Source organism: Pseudorca crassidens, chromosome 3 (assembly GCF_039906515.1).
Source record: "Pseudorca crassidens isolate mPseCra1 chromosome 3, mPseCra1.hap1, whole genome shotgun sequence".
NCBI lineage: Eukaryota > Metazoa > Chordata > Mammalia > Artiodactyla > Delphinidae > Pseudorca > Pseudorca crassidens.
The window spans coordinates 116694403-116715680 of record NC_090298.1 but is presented as its reverse complement, the minus strand read 5'-3'; the positions used below and the strand labels follow the sequence as shown (position 1 = coordinate 116715680).

The 21278-nt window shown below is 54.6% G+C and overlaps 1 protein-coding gene across 4 annotated transcripts in view; it reads right to left on the bottom strand.

Moving 5' to 3' along the window:
• PSD2 (pleckstrin and Sec7 domain containing 2) overlaps positions 1 to 21278 on the bottom strand; it is a 62773-nt gene that overhangs the window by 24853 nt on the left and 16642 nt on the right. For all 4 annotated transcript variants that reach the window (XM_067731932.1, XM_067731933.1, XM_067731934.1 and 1 more), the window contains 4 exons: positions 10005 to 10432; positions 6468 to 6908; positions 5890 to 6084; positions 2754 to 2834 (listed from right to left, as the gene is read on the bottom strand). In XM_067731932.1, coding sequence (XP_067588033.1) covers positions 2754 to 2834; positions 5890 to 6084; positions 6468 to 6908; positions 10005 to 10381 — 1094 coding nt within the window. In that variant the 5' untranslated portion in view covers positions 10382 to 10432. The remainder of the gene's footprint in view (positions 1 to 2753; positions 2835 to 5889; positions 6085 to 6467; positions 6909 to 10004; positions 10433 to 21278) is intronic.

Sequence of the window (21278 nt, the reverse complement as noted above, 5' to 3'; positions counted from 1 at the left end):
TCTGAGTCCCTCTCAAGGCCAAATTCAAAGGTCACCAGCTCTCAGGAGTCCCTGGCAGAGTATGCTAAAACCAGAGGGGCTGGGAGATGGGGCTGGGGTCCCTCACCTGGGGCATAGGCACACCCCTTCTTGGGAAGGGAAACAGCAAGCTGAGACATTGTGGGCCTCTATCCACCCTGGGTTCATGAGACTAGTTTGTCCCTGATTTTGCCACAGTTCACTTGGCTTCTGTAATGCCCACTTTGCTTTATCCTCTCTCAAGCTACTTCTAAGGCACCCTGGGACCTGTGAGCCCCATTCTGGCCAATCTTTACCCTTGGAGGCTTCCCAAGGCATCCAAAACTGCAGACCACTCTCTAATTCAATCCCGATCAATCAACCGCTGTATAAAAACACTCCATCCGCCATCTAGGCTTCCTCCTTTCCCTGCCTCTCCTGTCCCCGTTCTCTTCCCTGCATCTGGCCCCTCCCTCTTCTCCTCATACTCCACTAGGACTTTCTAAAACCCATCCCTCATCCCAACCGTAGCCTATCCTACCTGGGAGTCATCCATCCCAGCTCCAGCTCCCCAGCCCAAACACCCCTTCCTCAGGGATCTTCACCAAGCTCCGGTTAAACTCAGGCTGCCCCCGGGATCAGCCTCATTACTGCCCGCCCTCTCCCCTGCATCTTGGAACCACGGGCCTGTCTGCTGTATCCTCTGTGCTTCTCACACCAATCATTCCTCTGCCCCACAGCCCAACTTCAGGCCTCGTCCTCTCCCACCTGACCCTCTTCAGAAGCCTCTGGATCAAAGGCCACCAGCACACTGCTGCCAGCACTGCCTCCCAGAATACGGCTTCACACCCAGCACCTTCTGGGGCTCCCCAGGGCCTGCAGAGTCAAGCCTCAATCTATTGGGCTGGATATACAAGGTCCTCCCACCCAGCACTCATGCCTCTGATTGCGAGCCCGACCCACCAAACACCTTCCCCACCCGATCATCCAGTGTGAAAATTCAGACTCAGCTCAGGATAGAGTAGCTTGCAGTCGACCAACACTTCCACTGAGAACAATGAGAAAAGCCAGACAAAATACATCTCTCTTAAGCTATCAGAAAACTGCTGACGCAACAAACACCAATAGGACCAAGATTCTGGAGAGGAGAGAACTGGGGAGAGGTGGGCTGATCTGCAGCTGCTTTCTCCCCGGGGACACTGCCAATCACGGGCACAGGCAAGAGGCAGAACAATTAGTGGCTTCACGGAGCTGGAGAGACAAACCGGGAGACTCGAGGGGCTGTAAACATGTGGCCAGTTCTCCCTGTGAGACATCTACCAAAACCTAAAGATGCAATGGGTAGGAAGGCCTCTCTGAGAAGTAGAGGGATTTGGTTTTTTGACAGTCTCGCCGCAACGAGGAGACAAAATTAGGATTTAGAACCAACCAAAAGGAGAGGCCCCAGTGAACACACCATGCTCTCAGTGGAAAGCCCTGCGGCCTTCACCCTGTGATCGGGGTGAACCCTGAGCCTTACCAAACTTCAGGGCTGCCTCTCCTCAGCTCAGCCCTGGATGGATTAGGACTGCGCCTCCCTGCCCTCCTCTAACTGTCTAGCAAGGGACAAGGTAAACCCTCTCTGGAGGAACACATAATGATCTAGAGCCACTGTAATTCTATACAAAACGTACAGCATCCAATAAAAAAATTACTAAGCACACAGAGAAATAGGATATAAGATGGAAAGCCAAGAGAGAAACAATAGAAACAGATACAGATGATGCAGATATCGGGGTAAAAGCAGACAAGGACTTTCAAATAACTGCGACTAATATGTTCAAAAAAGAGAGGGAAAGATGGGGAAAGTAAGTAGAAAATAAATCAAAAGATGAAGAATTCCCCCCAGAGAATTAAAACCTACCCAAAAAAATGTTTAATAAAATGAAATTTCCAGAACTGAAAAATAAAACAATAGAAAGTGAAAACTCAGTAAATGGGGTTAGCCCCATATGAGACACAGAGAAAGGGTAAGTGAACTGGAAGCAGGTCAACAGAAAATATCCCAACTGAAACAGAGAAAAAAGAAGGGAAAATAAAGTTTTTAAAAGTGTGAGAGGCACGTAGGAGGTGAACAGATCTAACATACATGGGACCACCCACACCTCAGCTCAGAGACCGCCGCCCCTCCCCAGGAGGGTTCTGGCCTAGGGTCTCCCTGCTGGCCCTGCCACCAGGTCCGCTGGACACTGGGCTGCATCTTCCCATTCCCGCCCTCTGCTCCCTGGGGCCTGCACCTGCCCCTCCTGAGGGCCACTCCCCAGGTCCAAACACCAACAGGACCTGAGGGCAAATTCCATTTTGGCTATCTCCTCCCTCAGTGACTGTGGGGAACTGGCCCACAGTTTCTCCACAAGTAAATGGGATGATACCGCCTACCTTACAGGGGTGTTGCTAAGATGCAGTCAGCAGGGTGTGTAAAGGGTACATCTTGCAGACAGGAAGTGCTCAGTACAGGCAAGCCTTTTGGCCCTTTCCCCTCCTGAAGAGTCACGACTGCATTCCCACCTTCATATTTTCAGCGCCCACCGCAGAGCCAGCACTCACTGAGTCTCTGCATTGCTGCTGCTCTCATGACCCCTTCCCCTCAGCCTCCCCAGAGGGGTCAAGAGACTTGTCCAAGGTCTTGCACAGCAAGTTTACAGTAGAGCTGGCAGGAGAATCCAGATGTGTGGCTGTATCGCCTGTGGGCACTATCCCATCCCAGCCCCACTGACCTGAGTGCTCGGTCCAGAGTCAGGCCCGAGAAGTCAAAGAAGCTGAGGTACTCCCCGGCCACCAGCCTGCTGAACTCGTTGCTGCCAGGAGAGCAGGGGTTTTCCATTAGAAGCAGGGCACAGCAAACAGTGGGGGTTCGTGGCAGTGGGCCCCTGGGGACCCTGACCCACCCACCCAGACCTGCCCGTTCCTCTGCTGTCTCCCTTGCTAGCCAGTTGGGCTCTGACAGTTCAACCTTGGGCCAGGAGGTGGGGGAGTCAGGAAAGCTTCCTAGAGGAGGTGATGTCTCATCCAATACCTTCAGGAAAGGAAGAGCCACCCACGTGAAGGGAGTAGGAGGTGAGATGACGCAAAGTGTCCGCAGTAGGGGAAACTGTCCAAGAAGCTACCAGCAGGGCCATGTGGCCGGGGCTGGAGAGCGGGAATGGGGGCAGCAAGAGATGAGGCAGGGAACCGGGCCTGAGGGCCGAGGCAAGGACTGGGACTTGATCTGGAAGAGTTTGAAGCAGGGAAGGGGTGAGTGAGATGGCCAGATCTGTATTTGGAACACTGCCTGTGGAGTGGAGACCCACGGGGGTAGGAGCTGTCCACGAGAGACATGGAAGGGGTGGAGAGGAGGGATGTTTGGGTGGCAGAATCCACAGGATGTGGAGAGGGATGGAGTGGGTGTGGGGCATGACAGAGAGGGTGGCCCCTGGGGTGATGCCCAGAGCCCAGGACAACAGGTAGAGCTAGAAGCACCCATGTGAGAGTCATCAGCCCTTAACTGGTGACTAACAACTCAGTAGAAAGGGGGACGAGCCCATGTGAGAGGAGGGGGCACAGACAGGCCAGCAGATCCAGGTCAGAGATCTGAGGAGAACCCCTGTCAGGGTGAGCTGAGGGAAGAGATAGCCAGAGAAGGAGACAGACGAACAGCAGCCCGAGAGGTAGGGGTATGCTGTCCTGGAGGCCAAGGAAGAGAGTGTTTCAAGACTGGAGTGATGAATTCTCACCAAAAAACAGAGCATATTTCCACCTGAATCCAACCAAGCCCCGAGCTCTCCCTCCTGTTTACAGTAAGTAACATGTGAAGTAACACCATGAGGACACCAAATCCAAAACGTGGAAAGTTCTTCCGGACAAATGACTCTGTTTCTTCAACAAATACATGGCATTACAAAAAGGAGGGGGACTGGCAACCGCTACAAGAGGCCTAAGAGACATATTGGCCAAATGTAATGCATGTACCTTATTTGCGTCCTGATTTGAACAAACATTTTTGAGACAACCAGAGAAAATTAAGCATAGACCAAATGTTAGAGATACTAAGGAATTTTTGTTAACTTTGTCAGAAATTATAATGGAATTATGACTGTCTAAAAAAATATCCTAGTCAGTTAGAGACACATACTAAACATTTATGGATCATATGATAGAGAATCTGAAATATGCTTTAAAATATTCTAGCAAATGTGAGGGGAAGAAGCTGTGGGGGAAACAGATCAAACAAGAATAGAAAAATATTGATAACTTTGAAGCTGAGTAATGGGTACATGGAAGTTTAAGATGTTACTTTCTCTGCCTTTGTGTATGCTTGAAATTTTCATAATAAAAAGTTTAATTAAAGAAAAAGAAAGGGGCTTCCCTGGTGGCGCAGTGGTTGAGAGTCCGCCTGCCGATGAGGGGGCGACGGGTTCGTGCCCCGGTCCGGGAAGATCCCACATGCCGCGGAGCGGCTGGGCCCGTGAGCCATGGCCGCTGAGCCTGCGCGTCCGGAGGCTGTGCTCCGCAACAGGAGAGGCCACAACAGTGAGAAGCCCGCACCACAAAAAAAAAAAGAAAAAGAAAAAAAAAAAAGAAAAAGAAAAAGAAAGGAGTGACCGGTGTGTCAAGGCTGTTGAAGGGGAGAAAGTTGAGGCCCAGTAGCAGACACCAGATTCAAAGACACCAGGCCGCCACTGACTCTAGTAAGAGGGGCTTGTGAAGGGCCCCTCCAGGGGAAGAAGCCAACCTGGAGGCACTGAATGTGCAGAAGGGGAGGGGACAGAGGCCATCCAGAGCAGAAAATAGAATTTTGGCTGTGAAGAGGCTGGGGGAGGAAGTACGATTTGAGGAAGGATTTTTGTTTCAGATGGGAAAGAGTTAAGCACAATTAAATGCTGATGGGAAAACTCTTGTAGAGGGAGTGGTTGAAAAGACAGGGGAGGGTGGGGATCAACCGTAATGAAGGAGGATGTCATTAGGTTTGGGGACTATAGCCCAGTGGGAGAGGTGAGGGTGTGGGTGATGCAATTTTGGGGGAGGCCCAGGGCAGGAGTGCCCTGGAGGCAACGGAGAGTGGAGGAGTCAGGAGGGAGGGAGAAGGGGGGATCCTCAGGACTTCCCTGTGGCCTAAGCCCCAGTCAGCTCTGACTTGGGGTCTAGAGTCTGGGCTGCCTCTCTTAGCCTGAGAGCAGCTCTCTCCAGAGGCTCGGCCTGCTTCCGTGCATCTTGAAGGCTTATGTGGGTGTTGGGGGTCCTTTGGATGGCCAGGCAAGAAGGACAAGGCAGGTGGACATGCTGCTGGCCGGACCTGCTCAGGACACACCAGCTGACTTCACAGCTGACTGTCCCCTACCCCTCAGGACTTCAACCTGGCTAGTTCCCTTCCCCCAAGTCCAAAGACCGGGGCTTGTGCTTTGGCGGCTCCCGCCCCTTCAGCTGGTCCCAACAGACACACAGTGAATGGGGCTTAATGAGGGCCAGGATCCCCTTCCCCAGCTCCTGGGTCCCCCGAGGTCCCAGCCAGGCCCAGGTTCCCCTCCCTCCTTGGCCCCATTAGGTGGCCCACCAGCCCCTGCCCGGCTGCTCTGTCCTCACTATCGTCCACCACGGCCCCACAACCACATGCCACATGCCACTCCCCCAGCCCCGAGGGGCCGCCCTGCCACACCTCTCCTCCCTCAGAGCCGGGGGCGCCCTCGCCCAGGCAGCCCAGAAAGGAAACAGATTTAGGGCAAGGCCCGGAATGAGGTCAGTGGCAGGAGGAAAAGTTCTTGGGGACTGTTGGGAGCCCCCAGAACCAGGCCCCCCTGAAAGCAGCCACCCACACCCCGCCTTGGGCCGAGGAAGACACCGGGTTTGCCTGGGGTGGGGGTGCGGAGATGAGCTCACTTCTTGCCCAGCTGCCGGGCAACATCGCAACGCTGGAAGCCCTCCAGGTGGTAGAGGCGGCGTGCCAGCCGACGGGCAGCTTCACTCACGCCCTGGCCCCCGTTGGCCAGTGGGTCTGCGCTGCCAGGCTCCAGCCCCTCCGAGCTGCTCAGCTCTGAGTCTGAGTCCGACAGGCCGTCCTTCAGGCTGGGGTCGCTGCAGAGGGAAGGTGAGGTTGGGGAGGAGGGGGTCAGAAGCCGTGGTTGGGGGCTGGAAGGTCTCCCCAGGCCTCTGAAAATCCAGGGGTCAGACCAGGGAAAGAAGCTCCACTGCATCGGGACAGAATCAAGTCAGACTTTTAGAAAAGTCCTCAAAGGATATCATTAGATGATCAGCTCCCTGACTCCACCTTGGCTAGAAAGGCCTGGAAGGGCAGAATGGAACCTCAGGCTGGGGGTGCAGAGGGTGGGCACGATGACCTTGCAGAGGGCTGTTCACTCCAGACCCCCGGATGTCCTAACTTGCTTTGCCTCCTCTGGGTCTCAGTTTCCCCATCTGCTCAATGGTTCTCTTGGCTCCCAGCCTGGGCCCTGCCTCACCTGGCCGAGTTCAGCAACTTGTCCATGTCTTCCTCCTCGTCTTCCTCATCCCCGCCTGGGCCCGGGGGTCCATCTTCATGGAAGCCATTGGGCACGGCCGTGAGAGACAGGCGGCTCAGGACATTCTCGGAGCGGCTGCCGGAGATGGAGCGCCGCAGGGGGCTGCCCAGCTCCCCATCACCGCCAGCTGCCCCCATGTTCCCCTCGGACCCCACGTCCCCAGGGCCCAAGCCAGCCCCTGGCTCAGGGCTATCCCGGGCCCGCTGCTGGATGAGGGGCGTGAGGGGGGCCTCGAAGCTGACACAGCTGTCGCTCTCATCCGTGAGGCTCAGCACATCGAGGGAGTCCAGGCTGCTGTACTGTGTGCTCCGCAGCAGCTCTGACTCCACAATCTTCTCAAATGTGGCGCTGAAGCCGTCCCGCACATCTGGTTCTCCTGGCCTGTGGGATGCGAGGACCAGTCACCATCCTGCCAGGTGTCCCCCTTACAGGTGCTAGGATGGCACCAATCCATGTCTGGGAGCTCCCTGGGGGCAGGGAGTGGGCATGGATCGTGTCCTGTTTGTTCTTTCTGCCAACCCTCGCTGAGCACTAGGTGCCAGATGCCGGACTGGGTACCGGGGCACAGCAGTGAAAGAACAGGCGTGGTCGTGCCCCCCCTGCCCACCGTGCCTGGCCCACAGTGGGCATCACTGAGCTGAATGAATGAATGTGAGACTCTCCCTCAGCCTGGCCTGGGAAGGGGGTGGGGGGCTGCTTCCTCCAGGCTCCCCATCACAGCTAGTGTCACACAGGGTCATAATTTTGCTGTCCCCACAACCTGGGTGGTTCTTAGCCTGGCTGCCACATTCTAGCTCTCAGGGCTTGCCTTTAATGTCACCTCCTCAGAGAGACTGCGGGAGGCAGGCCCACACCACCCAACACACTGGCCCCTCAGGGTACCTCCTCATTTCCTCCCAGCCCCTCTCAGCATGTAGTATTCTGTTTGTTCCCCTGTTTACACCTGTTTCCCCCCACCCACACACAAGGCCAGGAAGCACCCAGCACACAGTAGGTCCTCTAAACCCTGCTGAGTGGTGCACTGGGTGAATGGACACATGCCTATCAGCCCCACAGCCCACTACACTGCCTAAGCCCTTGCAGAGCCCTGTGCTGTCCCCGAAAAAGGCCTTTGCACCAGCGGTTCCCTCTGCCCAGAGTGCTCTTTCCTCAAGCTGAAGTCTTCCTATCGCATCCCTTTCTCACCCTGACTGCCCTATTTATAACTAGGACCTGCCCCCAAACACCCCAGCCCCTTTTTCTTGCTTTATTTTTTCCAAAGCACTTGCCGCCTTCCAACATACTATGTAATTATCTATTATTTTTATGACATATTATCTGTCTCCTCACTAGACCATAAGCTCCATGAAAGTAGGAATTTTTGTATATTCTGTTCACTGATGTAGCCCCAGCACCTAAAATCGAGCATCACACATAGATGAACCGAGGCCTCTTATCCACTGGGGAGATGCACAAGTAAGCAGGAAAAACAGGCAAGGAAGAGGACTAAAAGAGATAAAAGTAGAGACAAAGAGAGAAGAAGAGAAATAAGAGAGAGATAAGAAAGAGACAGAGAAAAGAGATAGAGAGAGCACAAAAAACAAAGACAGAGAGACAGAATAAGAGAGACAGAAAGTAACAGAGATAAAGAGATACACGCAGAGAGAGAGAGAGAGAGAGAGAAACATAGAGACAGCAAAAGCAAGAGACACAGAAAAAGAAAGAAGCAGGCTGAGCCCAGCCCATTTCAGATAAACCAAGGCCCACCATTTGCAAAGAAGCACACCCCTGGTAACCTTGAGGATCTAGCCATGCCCTGCTTAGCCCCTAGTCCCTGGGGCTTAGCAGAGACTGAGCCATATTTGGAGGACTGGGAAGTGCCCCACTCCCTCAAACCCCTCCTTGGACCCCCAGTGCCTAAGTTTGATCCCTGAGTGCTTCCTGGAGAAATACTGACCTGAGAGAGAAAAGCTGAGGCCACGGCCATCGGCCACCCCTGTCCCACCAGGAGTTGAGACGGCAGCCTCATTTGGAGAAGGAAGTGGGGAAAGGGCAGAAACCGAAAAGGCGGTAGGATGCCCAGTAGGGGGCTGGGATGGAAGTTGCCTTTACTGACCTCCAGGAGGAGGGGAGGGAAGAGAAGGGCCACTGCCCTGGCTGCCAGAGCAGACACCCAAAATCTGCCCAGCAGCTCTCTCTGCCAGGCCCATGCCGGGTCCTGGAACAACAAGACAGTCCTGCCCTTGGGGGCTCTCATCTCGTGTCAGAGCCAAGAACGGTCCCCATATCTACCACCCTCTCATGTGCCTGAGCAAACCTGAGGGGTAGTTTTGACAGGGGCTTGAAGACCATCAGCTTAATCTCCAAACTTCCATCTGCCTCCACCTTCAGCCATCCTCCAAAATTATACCAACCTAAATACAAACAGCGTGCTCCAAGAAGCCCCAGCCTCCGGCCCGCCCCCATAGGCCCCGCCCCCCATAGGCCCGGATGGAAACTCTCTCTTGGCACACCCGGCACACACTGGCGTCTGACCCCACGTACTCACATTCCTGCCCTTGGAGACCTAGGCACACTCAGCCCCACACATCCACGTGCAGACCCAAATGTGCAACTCAAATGCACAGGCCAGGCACACTGACATGCTCACACATCCCCGTGCACACACCAGTACACACACACATGCATGCCCCACAAACACATGCTCGCACACCTCCTACACCCTTGTCTGCCCAGGCCAGTGCCTGCAGTGGTACACGGTAAGCCTTCTATATGCTTTCTTTTCTCAGCCCACACTGGGGGCTTCTAGACATTCCCCTGCCCCATCCTCGCCTCCTTGTCCAACTGGCACCTTTAAGACGCCGGGCCTCTCCACCTCCAGCTGAGGATAACAGAAATGGGGCTGTAACTCCAGGAAGTAGGACTTACTCCAATAAGTAGGAGCTCCTGGTCGAACTCCCAGATGGCACTCAGGGAGGAGTAGCTGACAAAGATTAATCCACATAAGCCTACTCTCTTGAGGTGAGTTGCAGAATTGGGACATTCTCATCTCCAAGAAGCAGAGGGATAGGCCAGATGACCTCCCACATCAAGGCATTTTGGAACTCTGATGTCCAGCCTGGGATGGAGGGAGTGTGGCCCTCCAACCCGACATAGAAACAGCCCACGGTGGAAGGGGAAGTGGGGGAGGGATGGATTGGGAGTTTGGGATTAGCAGATGCAAACTATTATATATAGAATGGGTAAACAACAAGGTCCTATTGTATAGCACAGGGAACTATATTCAATATCCTGTAATAAACCACAATGGAAGAGAAAAAAAATTTTTAAAAAGAAACAACCCTATCTCTTATGGCCCTATCCTCCCAAAACAGGGACATAAAATTCCCATTTCATGTATGAGGAAAAACAAGAACCAGAAAGGGTAAGTGGCTAGGCCCAGGCCACGCAGCATTGGAGCAAATGTGGTGAGCCCCCCATCCCGAGACACCCACTTACCCCAGTGGAGGATCCTCAGTGTCTGGACAGAGGCTCCTGGAGGCATCGTCCCCCTCCGCCAGCCCACCAGCCCTCCAGGGCCTGGACTCTGTAGAGTCTTCCAGAATGTTTGAGTCTGGCCCCAGGGCTAGGCCATTGGTGAGGGAGAGGCCAAGGCTGAGGCCGTGCAGGGCCATGTCCAGGCCCTTGGTATGCCCCTCAGTGTGCACCACCAGGGTGCCCCTCATCTCATGCCCTGGGCTGGTGTGGCCACTGTTCAGGTCCTCACTGGATGCCATTCCATTCTGGACCCCAGGCTCCTCCTCAGGCTCCAGGCTGGGGTCACAGGTGGCACCATCTTCCCCAGGCAGTGCAGATAGAAGCTTATCCTCATCCATGGCAGCCACGGCTTCTACCCCGTGCTGGCTGCTTTTGGGACCCAACTTGACCTGGCAGTGGATGGAGAGAGAAAGGGGTGGATCAGAAAGAGCAGGTGCTGGGGGTCCAAAGCCCAGCAGAACCAGCAGCAGGCAGCCTGCCTGAAGACAAAAGGATGGCCCAGATGATCTTCTCAGGGCCTCTCAGCTGGAGTCTGGGTTCAGGCTGTGGCCTCTGCACTGCCTTGCTCAGGCCAGCACCACTCACCTCTCCCCGGACCCCCAGCCACTGGTGTGCCCCAGTCCTACCTTCCCCGTTAACTCTTATATATCTCTGTTGTGCCCTTCAGAATTCATCAAAACCCTCCGAGGAAGATCCAGTTTGGCAGGTACTAGGGAAGGGTCCAGGACTCCTCCAAGGCCACTTCCTCTCTCGCTGGTGAGAGAAGGGAACAAAACCCCAGGCCTACAGCAGCCAGCCACCTTGCCTCTTTCCATGTTCCCTTGCCCTGGCTCCAGGAGCGAGACGAGTGGTGACTGAAAAGATCTGGACTGGGGGCTGACTTTAGAGGGAGAGTTAAGTAGGGAGGCAAGGAAGTCAACAGAAGTGCAGTTTTATTAACAGAGGCCGCCCCAGAGAAGCCAAAGTGAGGCCCCGAGGAGGCGCTGTCCAGGGTGCTGAGTGGGGCAGCGCCACCCGGGAGACTGGCCGAGAGCGGGGCTTCCTCCACCGCTGAGCGCCCAAAGCCCTGGCTGCGCGGGGTGCAAGGAGGAGGGGGCCTGGGGTTCCCCTCCACACCCCGCCCCGGCCCCAGCGCTCACCCATCCTTGAGGAGGGACTCGTGAGGAGGCTGCCACGGGGCCCTCCAGGGGAGAGCACTGGAAGGGGAGCCCCACTCACTGTGCGGCCTCGTGGGGTCCATGTTGGGACTCCTCACTACTCCACCCAGGCCAGCCCCCTCCCCTCTGTCCTGCCCGGGGTCTGTTTCTCCTCTGTAAAATGAGGAGACCCATTTTCCCTGCCATCTCCACACACACACCCTTTTTTAAACGGATCAGAACAAGCTCAATTTCCCAGAAGCTTCCTGTCCAATCTCAGGAGCGTGGGCAATGTGACGGGCTGTGCTCTGGCTCTCCCCTAAGCCCTCTCTGCCCCACCTCACCCCTAGTGGCCTCTGCCACCAAGGACACAGACCAGTCCCCCCAAAGAACTTCCTTCCTCCCCTCTTCGGACCTCAGCTTCCCCCAGTAACCCCACGCTCCTCTGAAGAAAGGGTGCTGGGCGTTCAGGAAACGGCGGGAGGAGGAGAGGCACGCAGGTATAGCAACAGGGATTTAAGTGAGGCCCATACTCCCCATACTCACCTGGTCAAAAGCGTCACCTGAGGAACTTGTTAAAATACAGATAGGCCCTCCCTCAGGCCTCCTGAACCAGAATCTATAGGGAACGGGTATAGTAATCTGTTATTCTTATAATAAGGCAAGTTTGGGAAACACTGGGTTAGACTCCAGGAGAAACTTTCCACTTAGAGATGAGCCTGGAGAGGAAGGTGAGTCTACTTCTCTGGGGGCTTCTGGGCCCTTGGGAGGAGCTCTGCCACCACAGGACCACTTAAGATTCATGTACCCCTTGGTTTTCAAACACGGAGTGGAAGAGAGCAGGCAGGACCGATGGGGATCTGGGGCCCCAGCCCACCCACCCTGACAGTCACCTCCTAGAGTTTTGAAGACTGTATGAGCATAAGATTTTACTCTAAAAAACAAAACAAAAACAAAACAAAACTTCCACAGACTAAAAAAAAAAATCTGAAAAGCTAGGCTCTAGAATATCTGGGCCCTGATCCTAGGACACTGGAGACCCCAAGGGGCTCGGCACTGAGTGAGGGATTCTTTCTGGTCTGCCCTAAATCCCTGCTGCTGCAGTTGCTATTTCAATCCATTCCCTCGGGTTGTGTACTCAGAGCAAGGAGAACAGGAAGTAATCTCCTCAGCTGAGACTCCTTGGGGGTGAGGGGAGCATTTAGAAAGGAAAGAGGAGGGACAGTGGGGCCTCTGGGCCTGCTGCCTGAGTTCTAGTCCTCTGGCCTGCTTTCTAGCCCACAGGCCTGGTGAGCACTGGATCTGTGGCACAGGGTTTCAACCTAATTCCACCAGGATTCCTCAAGCTCCCACACCCACACATAGATGCTTAGGCCCCCTTTGGCCAGGGCTCTGCCTGAGCTCCCAGTGAGGCCTGAGATTTGGCAGCATAAGCGGCTTCACCTGGTGCTCAGTCTACACCAGCCCCAAAGCCAGGGTTATGGACAAATCAAGGACCTCTTGGGAGGCCCCTACATCACCTCCAACTTCCAGCAGCTGCCTCAGGCTGGCTCTAGCCCTACCTGCCCTGCCATGTCCTCCTGCAGCTGAGAGCAAGATGGAGGTTCTGCCAACACCAGGCACGGGGCCGGGTCCTCAGCTTCTGGGGGTGGACAGACAAGGGGCACATTGAGCTCCACTCTGGGAAGAGGCCCAGAGTCCCTGCCTGGGCTAAAGGCCAGCTGAGCCCAGAAAGAGCTGAGCCAGGACCCCCCTCTCTTGCTGGGACCAAGGGAGGGGTGCCCTTCAGGGCAGAGGCGTGAAACAATGCCCCAAGTCCTCACTCTGAATCACCATGTGACCTGGGACTCATCATTGTCCCCTCTGGCCTTTGTGAACCCATCTGCAGAATGGGGGCATCACCTCTGCTCTCCTTCCCCAGGGCTGGTGGCAGAACTTAAGGTCATGAATGATGAGAGGGCTGAGATCCAAGGAAAAACAAACTAACTCACTACAGAGGTCAAGGAGAAAGGCAGCTATGGCCCACTCTCTCCACTACCACATTTGACATACGGGGAGACTGAGGCACAGAACCAGGAAAGGCTTTGCCCCAGGTCACACAGTGAGTAGCTACATCTAGACTCAGGAGAAGCCTCCCTCTGCACCTGGATGGGCTGGAAGTAAAGGATGAGCCCCAGTTTCCCAGACCCTCCCTCAAGATCATGGCTCAAATCCTCATCCAGAAGAGTCTACACAAAGCAGTGACCCTGCCCACTTCCAGCCCTGCTGGCAAGAGCAGGGGAGGGGGTACGGCTGGGACACAGGGCCCACTCATGAGAAGGAGATGCCTACAAATGACAGCCCAGCAGTGGCTACATCCTCTGCATCCTCCCTCAGCCAGAACCAGGCCCCTCTCTCAGCAAGGGCTCCTGTGATTGCCCTTGGGATAACCTTGGGCATAGCAGCCTCTTTTTCAGCACCAACCAAAATGGGGTCCATGACGGTAATGGAACCCTGGCTGGGCCAGGGCTGAATGCCAAGCCAGCCACTTTCTGGGTCTCAGCTGTTCCTGCAACAACCCTATCCCCCCTCCCCACTCTCCCATGGCAGCTGGAGTGAGTTGTGAAAACACAAATTATATCATACCCCTCCCTCACTGGCAACCCTCCATCAGCTCCCATCGCCAATCTGGCCTCCTCAGCATGGCCTAAAAAGACTCTGCCTGAGCTGGTTCACTACCCTCAGCCCATCCCCACCCCAGCAGCCACACTGGCCTTCTTTCTGCTCCCTGAGCTCATTCCCACCTCAGGGCCTTTGCACCAGCTGTACCCTTGGCCTAGAATGCTCTTTCCCTAGATCTTTTTTTTTTCTATGGTTCTAGCCTGAACCAGTTTTTACTATGATGGTTTTATTTTATTCATTTTTTTTTATTATTATTTATTTTTATTTTTGGCTGCATTGGGTCTTCGTTGCTGTGCGCAGGCTTTCTCTGGTTGCGGCGAGCGGGGTCTACTCTTCGTTGTGGTGTGCGGGCTTCTCATTGCAGTGGCTTCTCTTGTTGTGGAGCACGGGCTCTAGGCGCATGGGCTTCAGTAGTTGTGGCATGTGGGCTCAGTAGTTGTGGCACGCAGGCTCAGTAGTTGTGGCACGCGAGCTCTAGAGCGCAGGCTCAGTAGTTGTGGCGCACGGGCTTAGTTGCTCCACGGCATGTGGGATCTTCCTGTGTCCCCTGCATTGGCAGGCGGATTCTTAACCACTGCACCACCAGGGAAGCCTTCCCTAGATCTTTAAATGACTGCCTCTTCTGTCACTCAGGGCTCAACTCCAGTGCTGCCTCCTCAGAGAGGCCCTCTCTGACTACACAGCACTCTTTTACACTCCTTCATGGAGAAACATATCTGCTAAGCATCGTTTAGCAGACCTGAAACTCCCTTTTCTATTTGTTTCCTTATTTTCTGCCCATCTCGCTCACTAGGTGGTAAGTTCAGTGAGGGTGGGGACTATGTCATGTTCACTGCTGTCTCTCCCAGAGCCTAGCACAGTGCCTGGCAAACAGTGGACACTTTTTAAATATTTAGTGAATGACAACCTAGAGATTACCATCATCCCCATTGTAAGCAGAGGCTGAGAGAGGTTGAGGACCATGCTCAGGGTCACGAAGGTGGAAAGTGACAAGGCTGGCTTCTGCGTGGAACGACACGGGACTGTCATAGGGATAACCTCGTAAAGTGCCTTCCATGCTGGGATCCAAGCTAGGGACTGTGGGAAGCCCAAGGAAAGGGCTGGAAGGCCCAACATGTTCTCTAAGACAGAGGGCAGATGCACAGGTGCAGGCGCCCGCGTGCACGTCTGTGAGCAAGCGTACGGTACAGGCATTTGTGGGCACACACACACACATCCCACATATATTCAGACCCATAAACACACATGAAGGGAGCTGGACAGCTACTCATGAGGTAGGCTCCTGAGGTGGTGAGGAGCTTACAGGCCTAGGGGCAAGGTCCGGGGCAGCTAGACCTACATCACTGGGCAGCTGGGTGATTGGTTGAAACCATTCTGCTCTGGGAGCAGCCGGGGCAGGGGAGGGACAACCCAGTGCTTCAGGCTAGGGCAGGTGGTGGGGAAGACAGGAACCCACACTGACCACAGCCACAACCCTGGCATCAGGCAGCTGTGTGGGTTTGGGAGGAGATGGGGGAGTACAGGCCAACCTGGTAGAAATGGGGGCACAGGAGGCAGAGCTGGGATAGGGGACCCGTGGCACTGAGCACCACCCAGGACAGGCAAAATCTAAGAGCCTGTGGGATGTCCAAGAGTGCCTACAGCCCAGGCAGGGTATGTAGAGGGGACAGGGAACAGAGAAAATCATTCTGGAATGTCAGTGTACAGGCAAAACTGAGACTACAGCTGTCCCAGGCAGCAGGGCTGGGAGCCAGGCACTCAGGTATTGCCTCCAATGTGCTAGGGGGGCTTGGGCAAATGAAACCCTTCTCTGGCCTCATTCCCTGTGTACATCAGAGATTCCTAACCATTTCTAAGCCTTAGACCTCTTTGAGCATCTGATGGAACTCTGGATCTTGCTCCAGACAGACTCACACAGGTACACAATATTCTGAGTATTTTTTGAGAGGCTCATGGACCCCTACAGCCCATCCATAGGAACTGGGCATGAACCCCAACCTGGACAATCCCCAAGGACTTTCCACCTCTGACATTGTACACTTGGAGTTCCATGAACGCTACTTGGAAAAAAAAAAAAAAATGCTGGAAACCTTTCATTCTCAGACCTATTTTCTGCCCCCTGGGAACCTACCCTGAACACCCCCATTGGTTCCACTGCCCTTTCCCAAAATTTCTACTACACTAATCGACTCCCTAGCTCACCCAGATTTTAGCACATAGGACGGGATCTTCACACACACACAAACACACAACTGTACCCACATGGACAGTTAAATTAGACGATCAGCGAAAAGGGCTGGTGTGTTCTAAGTGCTCAGAACAGACCTTGGCCAGCTGTGCCCCACACCATTCATGGGGCCCAGGCTGGCCCAGACCTGTCCACTCCAGGCCTCCACAAGAACCTGCTGAGCCACTGACAGCACGAGCAACAGGGAGGTGACAGGAAGACCTCTCAGCGGGGCCCCTGGATCACACAGCTCACCATGCCCCCCCACAATCTCTGCCAGCCAACAAGTCTGGAGGTCAGGACCTTCCCGTCATCCCAGAGCTGTGAGCACACTCCGAGGCACAGATCAGCCTGGGCGTGTACTCCTCCATGTCCCACCTGGCCGGGGCAGGGAGATGCCCCAGATAATACGGAGGGATGTCTACCCAGGAGCCTTGGGAACTGCCCTGCCTCCCTTCCCCAAAGTGACCCTAATCCTTCTACCTACTTGGTCTTCTCAGCTTGGACCACCTAGTGCCTCAGATGGGACAGTCCAGGACAGTGGGTCAGCGCCCTAACTGTGCAGTCAGAACAACCTGGCTTCAAATCCCACAAGCTGTGTCACCTCAGGAAAGTTGCCTACCTCTCTGAGCCTCAGCACCCTCCTCAGCAAAATGGGGGTGGTGGTGCTAACAGCATCTGCCCCGCAGGGCTGCAGGGAGGACAAAGGAGATGGCTTGGCTGCGATGCTCAGCTCAGAGTCAGGCACAAGTGCTCAGGGAAGGGTGCTTTTCCAGAACCATCTCTCAGGTCTGCAGGGGAGGGAGCTGGCTGCCCACATTGGGGGCGGAATGCACAGTAGAGCAGCACAGGACACCCAGTGGGCCCCAGCAGACATTTGCCCTAGGCAGCCTGTCAGAGCAGGTTCTGAGGCAGCAGCTTCAGAAGCCCAGCCTGAGGGTGGAGGCAGGAGAAAGGCTCCTGTGGGGACCAGGAGGATGGGCCAGAGAGGGTGCCCCACCCTTTCCTGAGGCAGGTGAGGACCCTACAGTCCTGGCCCCACTAACACTCCTGCCCCAGACCCGGCTCCCTCCTAGCTTTCCATCTCAAGGCACAAAAGCCACACCAGGTACAGGGCAAGGGCCAGGGGTCTGGACCTCCCTTAAAAGGCTCCCATTCCCTTCAGGTGATGTTAATCTGGGATTAACCGGGAGCCCAGCAGCAGCCTGCTTTCTTCCTCTCAGCCTGGCCTTGGGTTGTGGGCGTCTGGAAGGCCTCCTTTCTCATGGTGGGGCAGGCAGAGGTTCCTGGGATTGGGTGTACGTTTGCATCTTATCTGCATGTGCCCACAGCCTGCTGGGACTTTCAGGGGCCCCTGGGCCCAGCTCTGCAAAGGTCATTCTTTTACATCTCCCAGCTTACTTCACTCGCCGCCCCACAGCCACTTGGCACCTTCATTTGCTTAGCATTTGCATACATCTGCATGCTGGTTTGGAGAGCCCTCAACACTGATGAAATTCACAGCGTCTGCTGTCAAACCCCAAATCATGTTTATAGCTGGTGACTCTACCCCCAGTCAGCTTCCCTGCAGGGTGAGCCCTCAGTTATTTGGGACCACAGAGGACTAGGCTGTTCTGGTTAAGCTGGCTGCTGCCTGTCTTCCTGGAACTTCAGCTGGCACCTGGGACTCACTCTGCTTCTTGAGCCACATTTGAGCCATGAGCCTGCAGGTTGAAAGCTTAACCCCAAAAGCTACAATGAACTGACCAAGGGCAAGTGCTCCCAGCAAGTCCTGCCTTGGCTAAAAAGCCTGGGGAAGGGCAGACTCCAGGGGCTCAAACTCTGAGCAGCCTCCCCCCAGTCTGGTTCAACAGCCAGGAGAGATGAACCAAGAAACTTCATCCTCCCTGCTCCCTGCCCAATTTTCATTTACCCCATACTCTCGAGATCCTCACATTCTCTGTCCACCCTGCCTCTTCCTCTCTGCCTCCTTCCCGGAGACCTTCCTCCCCACCCTCTCCCCAACCTCTTGATTACATCACTCCACGTAACCCCTCCCTTGCTGAGGCTCCTCTTCTCCTCCCTCCGTCCTCTTACCCTGTCCTCTACTGTCTGTTTTAGGGCTTCGGCACAGGGTCTGACAAAGGTTGTGGTCCCCTTGGGCCCGGCTGAAGGTGAGCAGCGTGTGGTGCAAAGTGAGCGGGTGTGAAAGGGTCTGTCCCCATCTTTGAAACTGGCCCTCCTATTCAGCCATAGTCCACTGACGGGAGATCTGGGGGCTGGTAAAAGTCTCACCCCTTCATGGACTGTCCATGGGATAGGAGTGTCCATGGGATAGGAGAGAAAGAGAGGAGTCAGGAATGACGCCAGTATTTCGACCCTGAGCACCTAGAAGGATGGAGTTGCAATTCCTGAGATGGGGAAGACCGGGTGGAGCAAGTTTGGGAGAGAAGATCAGGAGGAGAGGAGCTCAGCTTTGGACAAGTTGGGTTTGAGGTGTCCAGTAGACATGGCAGTCGAGATGCTGAGTGGGCTTTTGGAGCTCAGGAAAGAAGTCAAAATTTGGGATATAAATCTGGGAGCTGGCAGCATATAGGTGGTGCGTAAAGCCATAGGACTGATGAGATCGGCTCAGGAGTGAATGCAGATGAGGAAGAACAGCCATACAAGGGCTGAGTCCTGAGCACTCCAATATTGTGAGCTGCGGGTTGGGGAGAAGGAGACTGAGAAGGAGTAACCACGAGGTCAGAGGAAAACAGGACAATGGATGTCCTTGAGATCAAGGAATGTATTTCAAGGAAGAGGGAGAGATTGAAGGTGCCAAAGGAGGCAGATGAGGACTGAGAGTGGCTATTGGGTGTAGCAACATGGAGGTCATTGGTGACCTTGAGAAGAGCAGTCAGTGGACAACCCTTCTGGGGAGGTTTGCTGTAAAGAGGAGCACAGAGATGCAGTGGTAGCTGGCTGGAGAAAATGAGAGAGCCATCTTTTAAGACAGGAGAAACAATAACAAGATATCTGCTGAAAGCGACTTCCCTGGTGGCGCAGTGGTTAAGAACCCGCCTGCCAATGCAGGGGACACGGGTTCGATCCCTAGTCCAGGAAGATCCCACATGCCTTGGAGCCACTAAGCCCATGAGCCACAACTACTGAGCCTGCACTCTAGAGCCCGCAAGCCACAATTACTGAGCCCGCGCACCACGACTACTGAAGCCCGCGCACCTAGAGCCCATGCTCCACAACAAGAGAAGCCACCGCCATGAGAAGCCCACGCACCGCAACGAAGAGTAGCCGCCGATCACCGCAACTAGAGAAAGCCCGCGTGCAGCAAGGAAGATCCCACGCAGCCAAAAATAAAATAAATAAATAAATGTATTACCAAAAAAAAAAAAGATATCTGCTGATGGAATGATCCACTGGGGGGGAGCCTATAATGCAGGAGGGGGCATTTGCTGGAACAGTGTGCCCTCCACCGCCCACCTTATAGGTTCCCCCTCTACTGCACAAGGGGACAGGATCTGTTTGCACAAGTCAAGGGCTGGCCTAAACCAGGAGCAGGGACACTTCATCCGCAGCAACTGGGGAAGGCAGAGCAGTGGGTACAGATGCTAGTGGATGGGTGAACGTAGCACTGGGAGTCTGAGGAAGTTCTAACTGCTTCTGTTTTCTCAAAGAAGTAGGAAGCAATGCCATCAGCTTTGAGGGAGGATTGCAGAAGAGGGGCTAGGGTTGAAGGCAGAACAGAAAGAGTGAAACAGTCATCAGGTAAGGGGAGAGGGAATGGACTTAGGACCCATGTGGGACTGCGGGACAGCACTAAGGACACACCCGAAGTTCATGGTTTTGAACTAAATGTGAGACCAGTCAGGGCAGTGGATTTTCTCAGCCCCATTCAGCTGCACAGAGGGAGCAGACCAGGCACTGCAATTAACCAGGGTTGGGGTTTTGCCAAGCAAGTATGAAGAAGTGAAATGAGGTAAGGGAGTTAGGGTCTTCAAGGGAGAGACTATCCTGACTTTTATAGTGGCAGCTGCCTCTGAGCCGGCCCCTGCCCCCACTCAAAGTCCCTCCGCTGCTGGTACCTGAAAGCTCACCATCCACTCCCTGCTGTGGGTTGTGTGTGGCCTTCCCTCTGCCCGCATCCCACCAAGACCTGGGGAAGTGAACTTCCCATACGCTGTTCCTTTGACCTGGAAAGTGCCTCAGACCTCACACACTCAAACCAGCATTCTCCACATCCTGTCCAAGCCATTGCATGACAGCCCTCCCCACCACTAGTCAGATACCAGTGCTCTTCATTCTGCCTCCTAATCTCTCCTTACTCCACCCCTTCTCTCCACCCCACACCTGCCATACCCCAGTCCCAGCAGGGCCACCACACCAACTCCATTCCCCCTGTGCACTCCCTCTGTGCGCCGTACGCAGCAGCCTAGAATCCAGTGCACCAGCATCTTGTGTTGGACCATGTCACAGCCTCCTGACCATCCCTTTCACCCCGTTCGCCCCGCCAGTCCATGCCATCCTCCTCAGAGCGCCCTTCCCAGCACTCACATCTGCCTCATCACTCCCCTCTTTAAAACCCTTCAGTAGCTCCTCGTGCCCTTGGGGAAAGGGCCAGCTGTCAGCCCACATTCTAGGTCAGCTGTGGTCCAGGCCCCACCCCCTTTCTTCCTGTCTTGCCCCCCACTCCCTCTCCTCCCCCCCGACCCTGTGCCCCTCACTGCTTTCTCGGGGCTTCTTCCCCACACTGACAGCACCTGCCCTGAGTTGCGGCTCATCCCATCCACACCCCTGAGGCTGTGAACTCCTCGAAGGCGCCATTAGCATCTGCTTAATCACCCTTCTCCGGCCTATGTTCTGAAGGGGGGGTTCAGTCAGTTTTGCTGACCTGGAGTGCGGGTGACCAGGTGGATGAAGCTTCTGGAGGTAGGGAAGAGGGAGGAACAGGATTGAAACAAAGGGACTCCTTAGCCAAGTGACCTAACTTAGCACCACCTATTACAGCACAGGCTAATGACATGCGCCTGCTGATGGACACGACATCACCTATGGGATACTCCTGCCCAAAATATTTAACCTGACTCTACTCATGAGAAAGCAATAAGACAAACCCAGAATGTGGGGCATTCTACATGAACACTGACCAGGGCTCTTTAAAACTGACAACGTCATAAGAGACTTCAAAAAAAAAAAAAAAGCAGAGAATTGTTCTAGATTAAAGGAGACTAAAGA